Raw genomic sequence first — 25,325 nt, 5'->3', positions numbered from 1 at the left:
GGGGACAGGTATTAGAATCTATTAAATGAGTTATTAAGAGCACAGGTAAGGTAGGGGAAATGGATGTGCATGATCATGCATGAATTTGTGCATTCTACTGTGCATATCCAGAAACCGCAGCAAGACCACTGATAGCATCAGAAGCCTGAACTGGTAAAAGCAGAGGAGGGCAGTAGAAAATCTGCACCATTGTACATTTGCATTAGGTATTGAAAATAAAGCCTAAAACTGATCGTTATTTGAATTACAGTCTCTCATAAATATACAATATTTAAAGTTGCATGAGATATTACAAGCTGACACAAAGAGTTCACAATGCATAACAATAAGCTTAATTTGGCTTACAGAGATCACAGACTACTCTACAGATTCTTGACCACTTTGCATTCTTGTTAATCCTTCTCCAGCATGGGTCAGACACGTATAATGAGCAGTGCTGTTAAAAATATTCATTATCACAACAAACACTAATTAATGTGACCAAATTCTATCTCAGATACCTTCACTGATTGAAAGAAAAAAAAAAGCCATTGGACAAATGGAAAGCAGCCCTCAGCTATAAAGGACCAGCAGTATATTCACACTACATTATCAGTAATTGTACAGATGTTTTAATCCTCCAACTGGACTGTGACCGAGCATGTACAAAGCTTCATTGACTCACACACAAGACTGGAGACAGGCTTGAATTACTCACTGCAAGATAAGTTATTTTAATTATATAGTGGCTAGATCCAATAAATCTCCTAAGTGTGTACATTATGATCACTTTCTGAAAACCTGAGGCTTGAGGAACACCAGTAAAATAGTGAAGCACAAAGACCACTGCTTCAATCCTACAAAGACATGTACATGAGACGCAGTCTCACCCAAGATGATGTAACATTCTATAACCAAATGAACAACAGATTCGTAACAGTGTTCTACCTTAAAAGTAAAAGTAAACATCAAAATAATATTCTAAATGTTTGTAATTTAGTAAATGGTTTCTCAAAATAAAGTATCATTATCCACATGCTCTCCTGACTTCCAGAAAATGGTACTTTTTTCAGTTTCTCTAGGTTTCTCTTATTTTTCTCATGTTTGCTCAAACAAGATTAAAACTTGCCTTAGATGAACATGTCTCATTTTAAGAATAAGAGACAGGATGAAAAATATTTCTAAACATTAAGTGGGATGTGACAGATATTTACTATCAATGCATTTTTCTCCAAACATGTTTCTAAAGAAGAAATAAGAGTAACTGAAGGCAAACAGAGAAGAGAAAGCAAAGCAGTGTAAAATTACTCTGCAATATAAAATATCTTATGTAATCATCATAATTTCAAGAAGATATCATCAACAGCCAGCTTAGCCTATAAAGACCACAGAATCATAGGATGGTTTGGGTTGGAAGGGATCTCTAAGCTCATCTAGTTCCGATCCCCCTGCTATAGGTAGATCTGTTGGAAAGATGCTGGGGAAGAGAAAGACAACCTGTACTTGCAACAGATGCCACCTGAGTGCAGAAAGAACTGCCAGGAGGTTTTGAATCCTATCCTAATTTGCCCAGATCCCTGAGAGTCCTTCCACAAATGACCCAAGGCTCCAGCCATCAGAATCACCATTCACACCATTGGAGAGCTGTGGAGAGTGGTAACCTAACTGCAGATGGTCCCGGTGTGTGTGTACAAGTGAATGGCCACACTCAGTGTACACTCTCCTGCTTGGGCAAGAAGTGTGATGGCTGGTGCCAGGGGGTTTGCAAATAAGAACTGTAGGTGAAGGGCTACCCCTTCACTTCTGTTGTCAGGAGTGCCTTGAACTGCTTGGGATCATTCCTTCTCTTAATACAACAGAAGAGAATCAAACTGAAAATTGTAAGAAGCCAAAACAAGATGATGTTTGAAGCAGTATCTCACTAAACTTCCCATGGTTTTCCATTTCATCAGATGTTCCTGTTCTGTTTAATAAGGAGACTCACCTCCCCACCACAAATGCAGACCGTCAGCAAGAGCAAGCTGCAGCACCCCAGGGCATTCTGCTGACCAGCTTGTGACCAAGAGGGCAGATACTTGCAAGTAAACAATGTTCCAACTCTGTTTTAGCCTCTGTTCATGATAACTCAAGCTTATTATAGGCTGCTCCAGGGAACAGAGCGATGTTCCGTTCACTTCCTTTCTCTTGTGAACCAGTCACACCATGGGTAAATCTGATTTTTTTCATCTCTGTTGTTCATTCTCAAGTCTCTTTCTTTCTCTCCAGATTTCCTCTAGGCCCTACACCATCTGTCTAAGCACTTCTCTCTGTGCACACTGTTGTATTCTATTCCTTTTCTTTCTCTGATCTATATTTAGTTGTTTTCCTGTTTACACATCCCTCCAGAGAGTGATACTGTTGAATGTGACTAGTCAGGAAGAGAAACAATGTGGTTAGAACACATCCTTTCAGAAGAGTAATCGGGATGAGAAGGCATACAGGATCGGGTAGGATATAAAACTTTTCCCTAAGATTAATTAGAAACAGAGATCTCAATATAAATCCACAAAGCCCATTAGAGTAACCTGATCAAAGCCAAAGAACACCTAAGCACAGCAAGGACACATATGCACGCTTTTTATTTTTCTGACACCATATATATATATACGTTTTGTTTTGTTTTTCCAGTGGTAACATAAAACAGTTTGGGTTTGGAAACCTGACAAAATCTGTCCTTTTGCTCAAACTACCAGAAATCCTGAATGTGAATCTAGGGTGTATACACAACAAAATCTTGGAAAGGTGAACTTAAAGACTGCTGGGAAATTCAGCATTTGTTGGTCAGACACTTGAAACACAGCACTTCAGCAGAGGAGTAGTAAACATAAAGCTGGTTCCCAAGAAGTCTACAAGGATGACCAATCAGAAAGCTAGCTGTCACACATTAGGAATCAGGACCAAGAACGCCTGGGCCCATAGGGGTGGGACAATAAATATCTGCACCTCGTGTGCATGCAGTGGGGAGATTCCATATGATCTGAGTAATACTTGCACAGCAAACACACACAGAGCATTCCCCACCTTCAAGTTTCTTCCAGTAACTACTAGCTGATGAATACAGATCATAGAGAGGACTTGGTTGTGAAATACAACAGATATTTATGCTAAGGAAGACTGATAGCAGAGGTACTCTCCTGTGTTTACCGCTGAGAAATTGAGAACTTAACTGGCAAACATACAAATCCATGATTAGGATCAAAAGAAATGTCTGTTTTTCTGTTTCACAGTTTTCCAACAGTAGTCACGTAAGCAGTCTTGATTATCATATAACATCAATAACTTTCCTAGTCTTTATGCCAATAAATACAACACAGCTAATAGTAAACACTGGGTACAGATCACTGGTTTCCCTGACATGAATTCCTATAAAAGCAGAAGGAATGGTAAAACATCACAGATCTAAAAACTCCACAAATGTACTCCACTGGTGATTTCACATTACATTTTGCTGGGTAATGTGTCACTATTAGATGGTGAATGATGCAGGTTAGAAAACAGCTGTGCAATGGTGATAACATCTCCCAGTATTTAGGACTAAAGCAGGAATGAGGTTCTATTCTCAATGACTAACATATAATCTGACCAAGGGGTTCTACAGCTTTTGGCATGACACCAGAAGAATGGGCAACAGGAATAGCTGCAGATTGGAAATGATGGCCACAGAAGAATCACAGAAATTTCTGGGAAATTGCACTTGCAGTATGACTGCTCTTCTGAGTTTGTTTGCTTCAGCTAGTGGTAGGAATAGCTGTTTATATGATATTTAAACACACAGATAGAAGTCGTTTAATGTACAAGATGGGCTTCAGCTGGTCTTTATTCCTACAAGGTTAAGTAGAACAGAAGATGCATCTGAAGCAACCAGCAAAAAGATGATTTCATCAGCAGCAATTTTCAGGGGCCGGAAGAACCTCTTAAAGACCAAAAGGGAAAAGCCTACACCTGTGAGGACAGGAGATGATCTAGAAGTATAGCTGGATCATGAGAACAAAAGGGAAGGAACAAGGTCAGAAACTGTTCAGTCATGCCCTGAAAATTACTTTAAGAGGAGTGCTGATCCTGAATGAGAGAAACAATTTTAAGAATACTCTATACAGCACTATTTTTGAGGGGGATATTTCCATGGATTAAAAATAGAAGTGAACTTTGAGGTAATTTTCAGTCTGAAAGGAATGTCAGCAGCAAAAACCCGAGCTGTTAATCTGTTTGGTGTCAAGCAGAACTAAACAAACCTCCGCTCTGAGTCAATAAGAGGTTGTGTATGGTATTATGAGATCAAACTCTAATCCTCTTAGTAGCATTTTCCACAGAAAAACTGCATTGCTGTATGAATTCACATTGTTATACGCATAATTCATATAGATTTCTACATACATACACACAGAATATGTTCATAATTACAAGGAATTCCTTAGATATTATATAATATGAATTTCGCTCAAAAATAGTCTTAAAAAGAAGTAAAAGTAGCACTAGGTATTATTTGCTTACATACTGTTTTGTGATTTGCAGTGAGTGTCTGACAACAGGATGCGCTGGTTGGTTAATGTAAAACTTTTGTTGAACAATCCCACCTTACTCTCTGTCTCTCCTGTATGCATAAATGTCTCATCTGCAATTCAGAGGCAAAGTGTAAGGAGGCTGTACAAAACAGGCCCGTTTTAATTCCAGACTGTAGGACACTGTTACACAGTCAGGGCTTGACTAAATAGAAAATTTGAAATTCTACAGTCTAACCATGCAGAAATCTTGCCTTGCTCTTGACACAGCTATCATCAAAACTGTGTTGACCCACGTGATAGTTCAGCGTGAAAATATGAGACAACAAACTATCTAAATAACCTGGTCACGTGTAAGTATAGCCCCGTCCAACAGAAGTTTGAAATAACACATTGTAATAATTACTGCAAAGTCTGAACAAGTGAAAAAAATTCTAATATACTTCCTAGGCTTGTTTGCTCCAGAGAGCCTGAGGTCTCATTGTTGCACTCTCCAAAGCGTCTCTTACTTTTAATATATCCACTTTTATCCAGATAAATGAATTATTCATGTCATCATCAGCTAGCAAGACAGGATGTTTCAAGCAAACGTTGATGTTGAATTATAATTCTGTAATAAGTATTCTAAAACCCACTGAGATAATGTATTATGTTTTCTTCCCCAGTATATTCTTACTCTAGCAGCTTAGGCTTCTATTGACGTCTGTAGAATTGTTATAATACTCCTATTGATAAATCAGTCATTTTATATTAACTTCTGTAAATCCTTTTCTCCATATACTATAATAAGTTGCCTCTTTTTTCCCCCCTCATTGTACCACATTATAAGTGGCTCCAAACAAGCAACCTTGATGCTTCAACACAAAGAGGATCCCTGGGCTGCAGAGAAAAATGACCAGCCTCACACCATATTGCACATTGCTTATCTCAAAACATCTCAGTAACCTTGACAAAATACTGCTGCTTGTTACTTCTTCTGCCTCAACAATTAGATTAGAAGCAGGAATAAGCCTGCTTATTTTGTACTATAGGAGAACATTACTAAAAGACCACACTAATATGATAAATAATTTTATTATATAAGTATCTCTAAGCCTAAATATTTATACAGGTAAATAGACTAATCCACTTGTTTCTGCAGCAAATCCAAACACACTCCTCACAGATAATCCTAGCTTGCTTCCTGGCCTTGAAGCATACAAACTAATTGTAAATGGCATAATGAGGAAGCCCAGTTTCCTATAACATTCTCTTCCACTCTCATGCCATCCAATTGGCTTCATTAGAGGCCAAACAGTACATTTCCTACCTTACTGCTCCTTACTCTTTCATTTCATGGAACTAGCAGGATCTACTTGTCTAATGTAATATTTTCATGAATCTTATACGAACATTGTGTTCTTAGTAACACTATTCTTCTGTCTACATCTGTTAAATGTAGAATGGTTCAAAAGCTAAAGGACAATAGAGAGGAAAGAACAAAAAACGTATAAAGTTTCTTTTCTTTAGAACACTTGGCTAAAAATGGATCTAAGTCAACAATTCAGATTTGCAGTAATTTCCTGTGCTCACACACAAGCAAATCCCTTCAGATAACCTACAGACAGCATATGGACAGACTACTGTCTCAGAAAAGTAAAGGAGAAAAAATACAAATATCTGACATTTCAGTTTGCATACAGTTGGATGGGTCTCTTTTTGTGTACTAGGAACTTCAATGGCTCTAAATCCACTTCCTTGTACTGTAGTTAATGAAAAATGATAAATGAAAATTTCACATGAATAGACTTGTAGCACAAAAACATCAAAGGGCCCACCACTTGCAATTATACTGTTTCTTTCTCCTATGCCTTGAAGAATATTCAATTTAGAAGGTAAGAACAAAACACTAGATATAGTTAGGCAACAGTCAGAATTACACTGAGAAGAGAGATTCCAGATTTAACAACCTCAAGATAGAAGCCATATGTAGAGTACATTATGATTTCAGATGCAGATGTGTTAACATCTCTAACATACAACTCAATCAGAATTAGCTTGCTGGGTTCCACTTAAAAGACCAACTTAAAGTCCAAAGCCTGGAGGCAATATTTTGTGTAGTTTTTACAGGCAGCTTGATGTCACCAGCTAGCAGATGAACTGGAGCTGAAGAGTGTTTACAACAATGGTAGACTGCCCATGCATTCTGTTAGACCTTAGGTGTTGTCAAGGAGAAATGAATTCTGCTGTGCTAGCACCACCACCACTCTGGTAACATGTTTAGCATCACAATGAAAGTAATACAAGCTTTCTTCCAATTTAGATCTGATTCCAAAAACAAACAAAAACAGCAATTTGAATTTTCTTTTCATTTTGCTTTGAATTGGGTAGATGTGCACTGTGAGAATCTTAGGCTTTATAGCACAGCAAATTTAAAAGGAGCAGTAGCCCTTAAGTCACTGGGATACTGCACTGCACTTGTGATTACTTAACCTAATGCAGGCCATTTCAAAATCTGTAATGAAATTCTCAAGATGAACAAGTGTATGCCTTCCAGTTGAGATGGATGATGATGACTGTGCAGAAACCACGCAAAGCCATTAGGCTCTGCATGAATTCTTGCATCTGAAATGACAATTGACCAAAGCTGATTTTCACTTTGAGGTTTCTCATTCAAAGTTCAAATGAAAAACTAGGGGGTGAACACCAGAGAAAGAAAAAAAAAAAAAAAAAAGGTCAGCATTGAAAGCAAAATGGTAATGTGGATAGCCACTGTATAGTGAAATGACTTTAAAAACTAAGAACGGTGCTGTGAAAAATGGTACTGTATAGAGCTAAAAACCCAGACAGACATTCACGCCTGGTTGGAAGCTGAGTTAAGTCATTGGTATGAAACCCTCACCAATACATTTGGAGCCTGTTGCTGTAAGTAGGCTCACTAGGAGCTTTGGCTACAGAGAGTCAGAATGTAGAGCCATTTGAAGAGAAACAGGTTAAGATTACACACATGAGAGTGAGATTTAAGATGTGTAGCAAGCACTGTATTTGTGATTTGCTTTAGAGCTGTCTGGCCATTGTCCAGACTCAGCTGAGTGTGCCCTCTGATTCAGCACTTCTCAGCACAAAGCTTTGTTTTCACTGATGACCCTCAAGATACCTCAGTAAACTGAGTGTGGAAAGTACCAAAACAGACTCAGTGCAAGAAAAGTAAAAAGATGTGATTCCCATTGTCTGATCCTAAAGCATAAATTAAAAAAGCTGAATCAGGCGAATGACTGGAAGAAGGGAAAAAATGGAATTGTTACCTTACAGAGAAAACATCTGAGAAGGCAAAATGAGAGTTTCAACAATACCAGGAGCCCACAGTTTACGGTATGTATTCTGTGTGTGGGATTCCACGTTTCTGTAGTCCAGTCATGGGAGCATACATATCAGTACATAGTATGTCCAAATCCTTCACATTCTTTTACAATAGGGAAGCAAAGCCTCGAGACAAGAGAAAAGAATCATATAAAAGGAAGGCAAAATGCCTTAATTTCTCCTCCTCAGTAAACAGAAAATGGAAATTGGAGTTGATATGCCTCCCTGAAGAGATGATACAATGACCCAGGCAGTGATAACATTCAGGTCACCAGGAATGATAAAGGAGTGCTTGCAGACTATGGTAGTACTCCATAGAGTACCATGCTATTATCTCTGTCTCAGTCCCACAGATGTCACACTAGCAAAAGAATTTAAAAAGCAAGGGGAAAAGAACAAGCTTTCTTTTGGCTGTGGAGTGTACAGCACATTACATTTTGTTTGGCATGCCCACAGTTCCCTGGAGCTGTATTATAATCACCAATATTTGTGCACGTGGAAAACAATGGAGAGGAATTGATATGAACTAAAGAAGCAGCAGGGGGGAAAAAACTAAACAGATAAATAAGAAACAAGTGCTAAAGAGAGGAATCAAAGAACCAACCCATTTTTTATAAATAAATCTCCTCAAAAAAGCTGTTTTTTAAATGTCCAAGATTGTCTGTATTAGAAATGATTACATTTTTAATCCACTCATTTGAACATGCATTATGAGAGAGATGGAGATGTTAAGTCCAAAACTTAAGACCTTCCTTACAACCCTAGAGAAATCTTCCATAAAAACAAAGCTATCCAAGAACAACTCCCATTATAGCTTTACAGATGTTGGCGTGTTATAGCATTTCTTTAAATGCAAGTATAAATCAAATGATTGTTATGGCTTCTTTTGTAAGCCTATTACAGAACAAGAAAACGCTTAAGACAAGCAGGGGAAGAACAGGTAGCTGGCATCATTCCCATGATTTTTCTAAACACATTTACACCCCTTAATGAAGAATGATATCAAGTGTCTAAAGTAAACTGGCCAGTGAACTTTATCCTGATATTCTGAAAGAATATTTTCAAAAACTCAATCAATTTTCAAAAACTTAATCATAGCACTGGTGGAAGTGAGGGAAGGAAGTAAAGTAAATGCTGTCTCTATATGCTGTGTGCAGGCATGAGTTCTGCTGTCCATCATCCATACTAGCATTGCTGTTCAATACAGAATGATACAACAGCTTTTTTATATTATTATTATTATTTAAATTTTCAGGACAGTGAATTACATTACCTCAAACTGACAGACATCGTAAACCCAGACAACTTCGCAACAAGGCAGAAACTGAAAGGCATCACCTGATATGTTTTCACTAGGACTTTTCTAACTCCACATAGCACAGTACTTTTTCTGCGTTGACTGGCACAAATTCCATCTACTTCTTGACCAAGTCTAAACATGGAGTTCCACCTTTGGGAGCAGGATCTCAAGGAAAACTATCAGAATGAAGATATAAGAGCTAAGATTCACTAACATACTTTCTTCTCCTCTTGTGACTATTTCACTAGTTACCATATTCAAAGAAGAAGGTAACTCCCAATGGTATGAGAATCTGGAAAATAAGGACAGTTGCATCATCTTCAGAGAAGAACAAAGTCTTCCAAATTAAGGCTCTGCAAAATGTTGGCTAGAAAATGCCAACACTCTCAATTTCTTTTGTATTATTATCACTATCGGAAAATCATACATATTTAGAAAATGTCTTGGTTTAGGTACCTCAATAATACTGATTTAGTAAAATGTTAAGGAGTTCCTTTTGAAAGACCAGTGATTTTACTTGCCAGGGAAAAGCTTCAGGTCTTTTCAACATAAAGAAATGTTATTTAAAAACAACTTCTGAAACATGTAATATTTTACATCTGCACACATTTAGTAGACTAAAATTCAAATTCAGTTAAATGAAAAGGTCTTGAACTGTGTCATAGAAATAATCTAATATAAAGCCTTGCTTTCAGATTAGAGTTTAGTTAGAATTGTAACACATAATCATATAGGATTAAAATAGATACTGTGCAGACTAGCAAGTAAATGGGTTTTAAGATATTTATACAGACAAGTTTAAGGTGTACACAATTACAATATTCACTTGCAGTCCCAGGCATTTTCTAGTCACAGACTGGCATTGCTTTGTGCAGGAAAGGCAGGCATGGAGACATGCTGATGCAGAAGTTAGAAACAAACATTATCTGCCATGGTGACAGAATTTGTTCATGAGTTTCTCTCAGTGCGGAAGTGAAGAAAAAGTTGAATAGCTTCAGGATTTTCTTTGTTACTCACTAGTAAAACAACAGTAATTTCCACTAAAGGAAAAAAACTCCCAGACTAAGAAAAGCAAATAATCACCCAGGCTTTTCACCTATTTTTCAGCAAAATTACTTGTGTAATCGTATGCATCTTATAGATGTTTTCTTTCATGTCTTGTACCAGTTCTAGCCAGTTTGCATATAAATTATGTAATGCGTTGGGACACTTAGTGAACAGCCAGTGTGGTTATTCCTCTGTCCAAGTGTTAGACCGAAGCACCAGCTTTTGGAATAGGCAGGATTGATAGATGCCAAGAACAAATCTCTTTTGCCAGCATTATCATCCCAGAAAAGGCTCACTCTTAGAGCACATTCTGTAATACACAGTTCTCACTATGACCACCTTGTTCATTTTCCGTACACTGCACGCAGAAGCCTGTGCACTTCTTTGCACTTCCAGTATCATTGGACTTCTGGTGTTCAGCTAGAGGAGGGCTCAAGTCTCTCCTGCATCCCACAGTGAAAGCAACTTTGCCAAAATGCTGGTGCTGGCAGCATTTTCAGACAATTTAGGCAAATTAAATACAGGCTGTTCACAAGCCTACATCACCTAGTTCTACAGACAGGGCACCATAACTATGGCAATGAAGGAGGAAGAAAGGTTAAGGGCAGTTAAACACTCTCCAGTTGCCTTACTGGTAGTCACAAGGCTACTGTGTAGGTTACTGCGAGTAACAGTTTCAGTGGGACACATTCTACCAAGTCCCACCACATGGTCTGCTAGGAGTAGGGGTCCTTTCATGCTTAACTCTGACCACACATTACACCAATCCACTGGCTTTCTTTCTTAAGCTAGATAAATTGTAACATGCACTGAAACAGTTCAAACTCTGAAACGCATGATAGTTCTCTGAACAACGTAAAGAGTTCAGACAACATTATTCTGGCATTAGATTAGAAGCTAGCAGGAAATTTTTATTCAGAGGGTGGTGAGGCACTGGCACAGGTTGCCCAGAGTGGTTGCGGATGCCTTATCTCTGAGGATATTCAAAACCGGGCTGGATGGGGCAGTGGGGCCCTGGGGAGCCTGATCTGCTTGCTGGGTGGCAGCTTTGCCTATAGCAGGAGGTTGTAACTGGATGGTCTTTAATGTCCATTTTCATTCATTTTATCATGCATTCATGGACAGAACCCAACATGCACTCACCATACTGCTGTGTTATCACCAGCCACATAAGGCATGCAAGCACACGGTCTATCAGCTGATCATTCAGAGCCCATTCCACAATCAAAAAAAGATATCTTGTGTTACATGTGGGAATCAGGCCACTGCTCTATGTCCAAACAGACGGGGACCTCGGCTGAGTGAATCGAGTCTGTATTCAGTCTTGCAACATATCAGAATCAATGTGACATCAGAGTCAGCTGACAGGATTCACCATTTCTGGACTGCATGCCAAATAGCATCAGATCAAGCATAAAGTAACAATTTCAATTGGTCTTTGACAAGATAGGACCCTTCAAAATAAAGAAGCCATTAGAAGAAGATCTTCCTTTCTTTTGTATGCAAACAATGCTGCTTAGACCAGCACAGGGTCATACCTTGAAAATCATAGAATCACCAAGGTTGGTCCAACCATCCACCTACCACCTGTATTTCCCACTAAACCATGTCCCTTAGTACAACACCGAAATATTCCTCAAATTACTCTAAGGACAGAGACTCCACCACCTCTGTGGGCAGCCCATTCTAATACATGATCACTCTCACTGAGCAGAAATTTTTCCTAATGTCCAACCTGAATCTCCCCTGGCACAACTTGAGGCCATTTCCTCTGGTCCTCTCATCAGTTACTTCGAAGAAGAGGTCAATCGCCCCCCTCACCACAACCTCCTTAAAGGCAGTTGTAGAGAATAATTAAGTCTCCCCTGACCCTTCTCTGCTCCAGACTGAACAATCTTAGATCCCTCAGCTACTCCAGACTTGTGCTCCAGACCCCTAAACAGTTTCATTGCCCTTTTCTGGACAGGCTCCAGGGTTTTGATACCTTTCTTGTAGCGAGGGACAAGTCAACTTTCAGGAAAAAGGAAAACCATTTTTTCCCACCCTAGTACAAAGACTGAGAAATAGGACACTAAAAGCATTTAAATGAATAAAAAATTCTGCTGTAAAGTTAAAAAAAAAAACAAAAAACAAACAAACAAACAAACCCCCACAATCTGTCTCTCAGTTGTAATGAGTAGGACAAGGTGACACTGGCTTAAATTGCCATAAGTAATACCAGTGTCAGACACTAGAAAAGCTCTCAGTCACTAAGGGTAACATCGTGAAACATGCTTCTTAGGGATGCTATATGGCATTTACTGTGGGAAGTCTTTAAGACATAATCAGACAAACTTGTTTGGTTTAGCTATAGCTGATATTTTCTGAGGAGGAAAGATTGTTCAAAATGAGGCTTTTGAGATCTCTCCCAGCCTTATTTTTTTTCTGTGATCTTCCTGTGGATGTACCTGTTTAATTTTCCTTTCTGCATCTCAGCTTTGTTAATTTGAGACTCGGTGGGAGGAGCACAACAAAGTCAGAAGTATTTGGGAAATGGAGGATCCATTTCTTTATTATGTATAAACCAATGTGTGCTCTCTTACTACCAAACTCAATTTAGGTAGGTAGGCTTATGCTAAAGAATTTGAACAGGCATCGTGATTTCCATTTTACAAACGGAGAACATGGGGAACAGAGGTCTAATTGTCTGTAATGACACAGCAAATCATAAAAATGAATCCAAAAGTTAGACTTCCTGGTTCCTCAAAGTGACCTATTTGATGGACTACATGCTCTCATTCCCCTTCCTTGCTCTCCCTCCCCCTTGTCCAGGCAATGCAAGATTACAAGAATTGTAGCACTTCCTCATAAAACTCTTGCCTGCAGCTGTGGGAAGTCAGACCACAATAGCCCTGATAACTTCTGTAGGAAGGACACACATCACAGAGATTATAGTTACAAAGAAAAAAAAAAGTTCTAAATCCACTTCAGGACTTGCACCTTGTGGAGTTTATCTTGGGCTGTTAATTCTTATATTTGAAAAAAAGAGAAGGCAGAATAAAAGAGGCACTACTGATAAAGAAAGGTACTGCTGGGCAAGCATAGAAGAGTTCACAAGTACTTACAAGTGAAGCATTGTTCCAGCCCAGTGTGCAAACAGAGATGCCTAGTTCAGCTTTTACTGAACACTTTCCTTAAGCTGCTGGAACTCAAGCCAGTGAGAAATCAGAATTCAAAGTGAAGATAAAAACTGAAAAATCTATCATAACAGTGTTATAAATCCAGTACCTGTCCTGCTCTACTACTCCTTTCCTGACTTCATAGTTTCTTGTCAACTCAATACAGAATAGCTTTGGAACCCACGACGATCACATTCCAGTCATCAACTGGAGGTTCTACCCCTCTCCGGTGGCTTTGATGACAGTCACTAGGCTTCAAATTAACATGAATTAATTTGGAAAAGCTCTGGTGGACACTAAGTGCCATACATACACAAAGTAGAATTTAGATTATTTAGATTCACCATTAACAGAAAGACAAAATGAGAATTAAAAGCATTAAGGAGTAAGAATAAAGACTTACAAATACACAAGTGGAGTAAAAAAAAAAAATCTCCAAAAAAAAAAAAAAAAAGCAAGAAAGGCTTCCTCACCAGTGGTATAAATATAATCAAGTTATTTGTGTGCTTAGATCTTTTCTACCTTATTCAAATGGCATAATTAACTTTCAATTTATAAATGAAGGAATATTGCTCTCTGCTGTAAGATGCATTCCACTGGGGCTCAAAGTCTGTAGTACAGCCACACTGTGCGACTTTCTCCTGATGGTTTCACATTCACGTTCATCAACACTCAGCAAGAACCATAAACAAAGCCCTTCTCTCAGATGCACACATGCAGTTCCCATTGACTTCACTGGATTTTCAGCTGACTTCAATAAGAATTCTGTGTGCATGCGGAACTTGGCTCTGTGCATTTAATAAAATTACATCACTAGATGCCTTATAAATGAAGAGCGATGTGGGCCATACTGAAAAATAACAAACTGAAACCTGAAAGCACAGCCAAATAAGTTCAAATTTCAGCCAGGTTTTCCCAGAACAATCAAAATGGCATATGTTTTAGGCAAGATAAAACAAAAATCCTTGCAATATCTTCTGCACCAGTGTGTGCTTTGCCTCCTTCAGCAGGACTGTGTGAAACTTAGCCATCTTCACAGGGCAACAACCTTGTTGTCTCAGATACAGCAATTATATTGGCATATGAATTGACTAAGGAAAGGTCAAGCTACAGGTGATTTGCCAAGTCATTTTCTACTTTTATATCCCTGTTCTCTAAGTTATGAAGCTCACTGCAAATCAATTTAAAGCAAAATACTACAGAAGCAAAATTAACCAATCCTATGATTTTAACAACTTATATGATATTATTTTGTATCTATGCTTACAGTGGTATTTTTAGAACTTCAACTGATTGAATCCAGGAATGCTTATCCTAAAGCCTTCAGCCCTTTCCATCAACCTTCAAAACAAATACCAAAAGAAAACCCTCCACAACTTAGAAACAGCATTCCTGTTACAAATTTCAAATGTCGTCTAGCAACATGTAACTTCCACCTGGTACATTAGTTAAGATACACTAAGCAAAGCAATGCCACTTGTGTGCCCTCCAGATTTCTTCTCTTTACTTTACTCATTTACCATGAGGTAATCATCCATGACTTTTTATTGCCTCTGTAAAATATCTACCTATTAGGATGAAGTATATTCTGACTTCTGACAATCTTCCTACCAATAGACTTCTTTGCACTTTCTATTTGGCTGTGGAACACTGATTAGCCCACAGCTGCAAATTTAAACACAAATGGGAATCCCAGAGGAGGCTTGATGTTCATGTTTTGTTTTTCCCCTCTAAGTAGGAACATCTCTGATGATTTTCACACTTAAAATAGCAGAAGAGATTTCATGAATCGCTTTTTCTTCCTGGTTGGAACAATCCATATTCCCTGTTGCTTTATAATGCTGAGTTACTTTGCATAAAGTTGGTCATTACTGCCAAATCAAGGGAGAGAGGGGAGAAGCGGATGTAATGTTCTGAACTTACACATGCAGCAGGATACGCATCAGGATGTTTCTCAAAGCAACTTAATTAAGAATTATTTAAGATTAGAAAATAAATTTGGTGTAAGACAACCCACCTAAGGAAAACCAATACTATAGATACTGAATCAACTATCAACTATTCAGTGAGCAAAACATTCAGTGTGGTGAAAGCTGTTTCTCTCAAACTATGATATTGTTAAATGAGAAACTATGAGATCCAGTAGGGTTCCACTGTCTCAAAAACCCCTCCCAGCATCACACCCTGACACTGACAGCCTCTGAAGATACTCATCTGTCACAGGAGAGCTTCATGCAACTCAGCAACTCTACTTTCTGTTGGCTCTGGTGGAGCATGAGCCTCGTGAATTTATAGTGTGTTACGGGGAATATTTCTGTCAGCCTAGACTTTGCAAGTTGGGGTTCACAACCCTTTTCCCTTTATCAATTAGGGCTGGAGAAAGGAGGGAACTTGATCGACTAATGGCAACTGTTATTTATTAGTTTGTTTTAAACACATAGCATGGCTTCCCAACAAATGAAACAAAGTTAGGTACATCTTACCCAATTTTTTCTCAAGGAAAATGATTTTAAAGAGTTAAGAATAAAAGATCAGCTTCAAACTGAGATTTTTTTTTCTGTCCTGCTTAAGCAATGACATATGAAGAACTTTATGTCTAGACAATTACCTACTTCTTTAAATAGAACACTAAGGGAGTAACATTTTAAAATGTATTCACACAGCATGAGACTAATCCTCCTCCTGGGAATACCGGTGCAAATCAGAGTAACTCCTTGGAGGTCAGCTGAAGTACACCAGCATAAAACAAATGTGTGCCAGAGGAGAATCAGGCCCCATCCAACTTTATTTTAATGCAGAGGTTGCAGATCATCTGCAATGATAAAGTGAACAACATAAATAAAACTGACATTTATTCGATTGATCTCACTTCCTGCCGACTGTTTGCAGCTCCAAATATAGGGCTGAAGAACAATGGTTCAAGGAAGGGAGGCAGAAATCCTGCTTCTCCCCCATTCACGCGTTCCTATCTGCCAATAATCCCGACCTGAACTGCTTTGTATCTCCTGATGCTGCCGAACCATTTTAGGTTTAATTTGACGTTGCTCCCCCGCTTCTGAAGAATGCAACTTCTTATTACAGTAAAACAAAAAGAAATACCAGGATGCAGAAAGAGAAGATGAACGCAAGATTCTGATGCGATTCTGATTCTTACACAGATTCTACTGAAAAATAAGCAAGAAAACCTCTATATTGCATACAATAGATATGCAAGGCACTAGCAAATTGATTACTTGTTTGGAAATCTAGCACTGAGAAGGAATGATGTTTGCAAGGGAGGAAGATTAAAACATGAGGCTACTGCAAATCATAGTGCCATCTGTGCTAATTTAAGAGAATCTGTAAGTATTTCCTACAACTTCATGATGTCCTGAATCAGCTCCCTCCCCCTGTGCCAGGCTGATAAAAGGATCCTTAGCAACGCACTAAATATATTATGCAACGTATTGAAGGCTCCCAAGGAAAAGCCCTGAATTACACAGAAACAAAGGACGTCAGGTGTGAGCATCAGCAGCTCTAGGGAAAGACCATCTCTTAACTATTTACCATGTCAGCAAACGCAGACGTTCTCTCACATCTCTGTCAGAAGCACGTAACGGTATTTGCTGCATATAACAAAGTTAACACGGATTTTACCTCAAATCTACTCAGGCTCGAGCTCTTCGACCGAGACTTCTTGCGGAGATAAACGGAAAAGAACCGCCGCACCGTGAACTTCTTCATGTTCATGTCCATTGCCCCGTCCGAGCTCCGGTGCGGAGCACGGCGGAGCTGCAGCGCTGGAGAAAGCTAGCGCATCCCGATAGCCCCGACGGATATCCACAGGCAGGAGATGCCCGGCGTGCCTGCCCCTGCCCATCCAGCCCGGCGGGCAGTAGGCGAGAAGTGCGCTGCTCGGCACCCACCGGCGTTGTTCTCCGTCTGCCTTCCCACTGTTTACATTTCGGTGCTGCAAGCCCAACTCATTTCCCACTCCCTCTCCCCCTCGCCTTAGGACCTACTACGCCCAATCAGGCTCCGGTGCTGCTGCATGCATAATCAGCTCCAGTAGATGACAGCTCCGAGTCCCCGGCGTAGCAGGTTTGAGATAAATATTAGATGTGTCTATGGCTTTGCACTCCCCTCCTCTCAGCCAGACTCTTTCGATTTCCTGGTTTCTGAATCACATGGGGAACAGGCACATGCTACACTTCTGTTTTTAGCCCGGAATTTCAATGCCGCTATAATTACCGAGGGCTCCAGTGGTCAGATGTGAGAGAAGAGCTCCCGCACCAGAGCCTCTCCCGGGAGAGGGCTGTGGACGCCATGAGCCCGCAGTCAGAACGGGGGGGGGGTCTCAGCCTCCTCTCACTCAGGGGACTTGCTCAGAGGTGCTTCCCCCACTCTAAAATCAGAAAGCTTATAATGACCCACCAGCTTAGATTACCTACCAGGCTACATTATAATACCTAATGCTGGCACAGCTCTGAAAATAGAAAGCACACTCTAAATGGTAAGTATTACTATTCTTATTGTACTCCAGCAGACAGCTACAGCCCTTCTCAGAGGTTAAATATGTGCATCTATTTGCAGGCTGCAGCTCTGAGCTGCTCACTATACTGGAAGCATGAAGACTTACAGCTACCCACACCCCCTCCCCTTATATATGCATTTTTCAGCTTTTATTCAGAAACTAATGAATCTGAGTGTGATCCAGAGACCGAAGAGCTATCTCTGCCTGCTGTGAACAGCTCAGGCTCCTTGTCCTTGGCAGTCTTTCCTTTCTGACTAGCAAGGAATACCCAGACATGCCTTTCTCCCATATCCCCATATGGAAATTGAATGGCTCTGATGACTTATTAATGACTCAGATAAATAAGCCCAGAGAGAGCTGACACCACTACAGCCTGAGAAAGCTCTCAGAGGTTAAATGACAATACTACTCCAGTCGATCTGTTCTAAGTAGGGTTGGATTTTACTTTAATTGCCTGTCTGGGCTCTGCTGTGAACCATGCTGGCTGTGCCTGTCACTACCTGCTTTGTTCACAGGCTCTGTCCCCTCTCTTTTGTTTAAAGCTCACTGTCATCTCTGTACCTGGAAAAGCAAGCAAATAAAAACAAGCAAATGAATAGTTTGGCATTTATGGTTTCCCCAAAAAGGAGGTCAGGTTTGAATAGCTACTTCAGTCCGCAATTTTCTGTGGCCTCTGACTCCTCTGTGCCCTGATTGCTGCTGCCTCCCCCACCTAAGATAACTGCAGTACAGCACATGTAGCAGAGTGGCAATCTGCTTTGTCCTTTTCTCTATTTGATGCTTCCTTCTGACTGTTTCTCTAATTCTCTGTTTTGGCAGCAGGAGTGTATCTTCCAGTACTGCTATGGGGGTGCAGCTTCAGTGTGCACTGAGCAAAGCCTAGGAGCCCTTTACCATGACAGCTGTGTTGACTTCTGGCTAAACAGAGTGAAGGCAGCTGGTCTGGCAGAAACTAAGCTATTCCAGGTACACCAAAAACCCTTTTCAAAAGCAAGAAGCAGGTAAAAAGCTATTTTGTTAGTAGAGCTGCATCAGCACCAAAATTATTTGCTGATGCAATTTATGCAGCAGAGTTCCATGTCCCCTCACGTGGTGACCTAATTGCAGCAGCAGCACTGAGTGGTGCAAGGGCCTGAGGCTCTCACCTGGCCCTCTCCTGGGCCTTCACCAGGACCTCTGTGTGTGCCCTGCCCTCTGCCTGCAGAAGAGGCATCTTCACTCAGCCTTGCTTTCACACTGACAAAGGCTTTTCAGAGCCACACATTCTCACTCTGGTAAGCCATTCCAGCTTTAAATAGAAATCGGGCAAGGATCAGGGTAGCTCCCTGCCCCTCAGATACATAACAGAGGCCTGCTGGGACACCAGCATCATGCAGAGAAGATCATTTCCCATCCCCAAACATACAGAAATGCCCTATATAACAATAAGCAGTAGCAGGTGAGAGGTTGTTACTACCTATGCTAGTAGGTTTATCACAGCCTTCACTTTCCACGATGCACAGAGTGCTTTAACATACAACTACGCACTACCTCTGTCAACATATAGTTAACGAGTAGAAGCTGTTGCTTGATGCTAAAGGTTACACTGCAACACATGCAGCATGCCCAGTTTGGGGGCAAGTCTCTTCTCACATCCCTGCCAAGACACAGGTGCAGGCTTGGAAGTAGGCATGATCTGCCTGCTTTCTTATGCCCCTTCCAACCAGGTGCTTAGGGATTAAATACAGAAGGACAAATAATCATCAGTGCCAGGATGCTTGTCTTCACCTGTGGGACAAGAAAGCAGTAGAGCAGCTGCTGAGTGCATCTTCCAGCTGTAAGCAATACAAGAAACTGAGTTGCAAAAACTTGCTGAAGGAATAGTACAAATACAGAAATCAAAGAGAATACATGAGCATGTAAACTAAACACAACAACAGATTTGAAAAGCAAAGCTGTCTCCTGTTGCATTCACACAGCATGCTACCAGGACGTGGAATTTAGCTTTGCTTCAAAACAAACAATGTGAAGAGGTTTAAAAAAAAAATCTCAGACTGTCAGCTGATGGGATAATATCCATTTTCCCCAATGACTCCAGCAGAAAAGGTGCAAGTCAAAATACCATTTAGATTAAAATAGAACACTCATCAATATATTTATAAACATACAATTGCCAGATCAACCAGCTACTTGAAAAATTCATTGCACTTAGAAATTCATGGCCATAAATTATTATCAGCTCTTTGAACAATTTTAACTGCTGAAAGAACTGCTTGATATTACTAAAAATATCAAATTTAAGAAAAGAATAAACAATAAAACTGGCAGAGAAGGTGGTGCATATGATGCAATGATATCAAGCAGCAATTCTCTGTACTCTGAACTTCCTAAAAATGTTATTGCATTTGTTGTAGCACAAAATAAATAAATAAAAGACCATGGCAGCTACCAGTGACCAAAATCCCAAAATAAAGATTACTTCAATTGGAAAAGAACTTAAAAAAAACAAGCAAAAGAAACCCAAGCCCAGAATTTAAAAGAAACTCTCCAAGAGAAACCGCTCAAAACTGGACATTGCACAGCACAAGTTCCAAATTTTAAAAGCTAAACAGTATTGCCAATAATATCCCATGAAAATTAAAGGACCATAATAATAGCGGTAACTAACTAAAGGACACAGATGTGGGAATTTCACAGCAAAGTAACCTGCACAGAACCACAGCAATAGGATACAAACAGAAAGCACTGCATGAATCAAGTTTGAAAGTAACAAGGACACATGAGCTAATTGTTTGCCTGAAAGAAAGAACAGTGGCTTGTATTATAAAATTACTGACAGAAATTCTATACTGCTTATACACGGCACGTCAGATGCTATGACCAGAATGGACTTCCTACCTTTTATGTGAATCATCTATTTATAAGCAAAACCAAAATGACTCTGCTACTTGAGCGAATTTAGAGATCACTGTAAAAGTAAAATCATACAAATTGATACTACATTCCTTGCATATGTAATAATGCTTGCTATCTTTCCTCAATAACTACACAAGAAAAACAGAAAAGACCACAGAAAAGCAACCCCCACCTTTTCCTAAGTGATTAGATGGTACCTGACTCTTGGTTATTGCTGTTTCCTGATCTTGAATGTTAGGCAAATTTCCACTTGGCTTTCGTTTTCTCAGTGAGCAAGTGTGGTAGTTATTTTTCTTATTGATGCTTATTTAAGAACAACAACAACAACAAAACAAAACAAAAAAACACCCCAAACAAACTAACAGAACATGATAGTCAAGAAGTGCTTGGATCTCATTAGGCCAGTACAGCAATCTGTATTCCAGCCTTTCCAGCTGCTGAATCTGGTTGAATATTTTGTCCAATGCAGTGTCTTGCTTACTTGACTGGAGTGCTGTCTCAAAAACAAGGATACACTGCCCAGGCAGCAATGTGAAATACAGGCAACAATTTGCCAGCTCAGACATGCTTCTCACCAGCAATGATAAGCAAGTGAACAGCAATGTTCTCTGAAAGAGGATGCAAGAGAATTTTTCCAGTAGAGGCACAGTTCCCTTTAGCCATTTTGCAAATAAAAATCACTGTTCAGAAGAAAGAAATCAAAGCCACGCATGTTGTCTACCTGTATCCAATAAATGGGTAGGAAACAGGGTCAGACTCCTGGCAACAGCCTTCTCTGTACCACACAGATGTATGACTTGCTCTTATTTATGTGTAGGGAACTGAGACTACTACACAAATAATGGTTTGATGACAAGACAACAGGATTTGATTGAGTTTTCACCAAATGATAGATGTTTTAACCCTCACAAAAGAATCTTGTAATAGTGCTTGCTTGAGCATCAAATTAGCAAGTGTAACAAGTGCTGTATTGACCACTTCCTCACGTTCTTCGCTACTTATAGACTCAAAACAGTGTGCAACATCATCAATGGCCACACACATGCCAGTTTCCTGTGAACTGTTTCATTGGGTCATCTAGTAACTTGCACTGAAAATGGGCCAGAAAGGAATCAGCTTCAATTGTTTTGGTTTTTCTTTTTAATGATGTCAGACTTTCACTCCATTGGTTGATATTGGTCATACTTGGAATTTGGTGTCCAATCTCATTTATGTTTCACAAGCTCCTACTCCAATGCAGTTGAAGGAGACTGATAAAGAAACAATTCTGCTTTCTTTTGTTTTGATAATAAGCAGAAACAGACTCCTGTAACAAACTAGATATTTATTGAAAGAAAGATGCTACTTGGTAACTGAAGTATGAACAACTGTACTACATGTTTATGAATATCTACTTTTAGTGAACGTTATACAACACAAAATTGGATGGCAGAACTCCATTATGCACAGCATATGTTTACTGTTTATTCAGACTGGCTATGAACAACTCTACAAAGGAATGCATTCATTGTAAATCTACTGATACATAAATTTGCACCGATAGATTCTGAAAGATATTATACATCTAACAGGAGAAATCTACTTTCTGGTCAGGATCTTAATTTGTACAAATGGTTGTGCCTCTCAATGGTGTGTCAAACTCAGATTCTGAAGCATGTGCAACTGCACTGCTATTTAGACACCTCACCGCTCCAAATCTCCTTTGATAAAATAGAGATGGAATAGTCTGCCAATTCAAAGGAGCTGTTTCAGACAAAACACAATGATCACTATTGTGCTTTAAGCCAAAATATCAGTTTAGGCAGGGCACATAGTTGCTGGCTTTTCTTAAAAAAATAGACTAACTGTGAGTAACGTCAAAAAAGAATAAACCAATGACACACGCAAATTTACCTTGGTAGATATTATAGCTAGTAGGACAAAAGACATAATAGATGTTTTGAAAATACGTGACATCTACTGCTCACCAGAAGTCAAGATCAAGACTGCGTGAATATCCCATGTAAAATACCACAAGAATGACATTTGTTCAATAATCCATAGTCCTGAAATCTTAAGCCTTGACTTCCTTCTTGTTGGACTTCTTTCATCACTTGAATTTTGAAGTCCTGTCTTAACTTACTATAATAGCAGTTCTTAAATCCAGATTACAGAAGAAACAGTGCAGAGAAGAAAAAAAAAAAAAAAAAAAAAACAACTGAAGTGTTGTGATGTGCTTTTTTTTCTTCCTTTTCCTCTCCAATACAGCTACAAAAGAAATTTGAAACTGAAAAAAAATCATGCAAAATGAAAAATAATTTCAACTCCCGAAGAAGTTCATTAGGTTCCATCTGATATTTACAAAACCATATACTTATTTCTTAGTTCTCCTTGTACAATGTCCCATTTTGCCACTAACAAACTAAAACCAGCATTTAACTCAGTTTCCATCCACTTTATGTAGTAAAACAAAAATACTTATATCAGGATTTTGTAGCACCAGAAGTAGAGGATAACATGAGGACTAGCAAAATGACTATGTTAGTATCTAAGATTTAATGATGAAGCAATAAAACTTGAATTTTTAGAGCTAACTTGAAATCATTCACATGCCCTGAAATATATATACATAACCTCACAGTAGTACACAAACGTAGAAGCATATTCTTAGACAGCTTCTTTGGAACCAAAGTAAAATATCCTCCACTCAATAACTGACCAAACAAGCAAGAATGAATAAGACGACAACCCCTTGTCACAAAGACAACACGGGTCCAGAAACAGATGTGGTTCAGTGGAAACATCTTAGATAAAGACAAGAAAGATAGACTATATGAACGTCTCCACCTCTGGGTTAGCAATGATTGCTATTATGATGTTGAAGGCTGGCATAATTTGAATATGTTCAATGTGTATACATTAGACAACCATTTGCTGCAGCCTAATGTGAATTCAGCTACTCAGCGTCTCCTTCTCTTAACCGTTGTGCCACATCTCTCCTCTAAGCTACCAGGTAGCAAGAAGAACATACTCTTTTTGCCTAATGGCTCCTGTCCACACTGGAGATGAGTCTGCTTAACATATGCTTCAACAAATCTGGAAGAAACGTCAACATTTTGTACGTCTTCCTACTCATCAGACAACTGTGTGGAAATTGTTGAAAGGATATATACAGAATATGAAATAAATATCCAAACATCTGATTAATCTAATGATAACCTAATGGGTAAAGAAATGACAACTTATTAAGCTGCCTAAAGCTTTGGACATATCTTAGTGAATTTAGTATGACCTTTCAAATCCTGAAATAAACCTATAAATCAACGAGGTACAGATAGAAAGAAGCACACTGTATAACACAAACACATATGAAGGGAGAATCTATTTTCCATATGTGCAATGCCAAATTGGCAGTTTGTTTTGTCTGTTTTTCCTCAAGTAGAGATAAAAATGCGCAATCGATTCTACCGTTATGTAAGCCATACCACTGAATACAAGTTCAACTGCTCATTCATACCCTTAGATACACTAATTCAAATCATGAAGAACTGCCAGTGTTCTTCTTACTACTCTACGTGGTACAATGAATACTTGCGGCCAAGATGTCTTAAAAATCTTTCCAAGTGCACCAGTTTACCTCAACACAATATGCTACTGTGGATCCAAACAATATGGAACACGCTTTAAAACAAATCTTAAATTCGTTACTTCACCAGTAAACTGATTATATTTAAATTTTCTTTGAACCAATGAAAAAAATCATACAAGGGCCATCTTTTTCCAAAAGGTGAGCTTAATGTTAATGTCACAAAACATCTGAAATCCATAAAGCATGCCACGTGTGAGGTGCAATTCACACATCACGCATTCATTGAAATGTGATACTTTAATCCTAATACATTACTGGGATCTATCTCTGCTATTCTCCAATATGCAATCCAATATGCAATCTTATCCCGTGGATAAGAACACCCATCCATTAGGAGGCTGTTCAATTTTAACTCCCAGTGAAGAATTATCTGTCCCAGATAGAGGGGCAAACATTACAATTGTTACACAGATAGGTAACCAGTTCCCCCTCCCTCCATTACAAAGGTTTCAAGGGCAGCTTGCTGCTGTGAGGCAGCCAGACAGCCTCTCCCAAGATAGAGCAGCATCCCACCTGAAGGCAGTATTTCAGGAGTGTGATGGTCTCCCTCGTCTGGCTTTCAGGAAGCAGATGCTGCTCCTGAAGAGTGAGGAGAACTAGTAGCAGAGGTGGCTCTGGCACAGGCCATGCCCTGACCCACGTGCAGACTGAACACAGGAGTCAGAGTTAGGGCTGTAATAGGACCAAGGGCAGCCCTAGCCATTGGATATCAATGTTAGTAATTCCTTCCTCAAAGCAAGGAATAAATCTGCTATGAAAATCCAAAATACTTTTTACAAACTAAGTAAACCTTGAAAGCATAGTGAATAACTTAGGATTGGCAATATACGGACAGCCTAGACATATTATTGTACTGGGAGAGAATAGCTGCTCTCATTCTCGTGAGGTGAATCTAGGCCTACAGACTGCTGTCAATTCTATATTATTC

General features: G+C 39.3%; 1 protein-coding gene across 3 annotated transcripts in view; it reads right to left on the bottom strand.

Moving 5' to 3' along the window:
• RPS6KA2 (ribosomal protein S6 kinase A2) overlaps window positions 1–25,325 on the bottom strand; it is a 242,195-nt gene that overhangs the window by 130,299 nt on the left and 86,571 nt on the right. The window contains exon 1 of one of the 3 annotated variants that reach the window (XM_015858005.2): window positions 16,998–17,646. The exons of the other annotated variants lie outside the window; for them this stretch is intronic. Within the exon in view, the coding sequence (XP_015713491.1) occupies window positions 16,998–17,096 (99 nt within the window). The 5' untranslated portion in view covers window positions 17,097–17,646. Of the gene's footprint in view, window positions 1–16,997; window positions 17,647–25,325 lie in introns of those variants that run through there. 3 annotated transcript variants of the gene reach the window in all.

The sequence above is a fragment of the Coturnix japonica genome, chromosome 3 (genome assembly GCF_001577835.2).
Source record: "Coturnix japonica isolate 7356 chromosome 3, Coturnix japonica 2.1, whole genome shotgun sequence".
Lineage (NCBI taxonomy): Eukaryota > Metazoa > Chordata > Aves > Galliformes > Phasianidae > Coturnix > Coturnix japonica.
The sequence above is the reverse complement of the archived record's forward strand: the minus strand, read 5'-3'. Positions and strand labels throughout refer to the sequence as shown.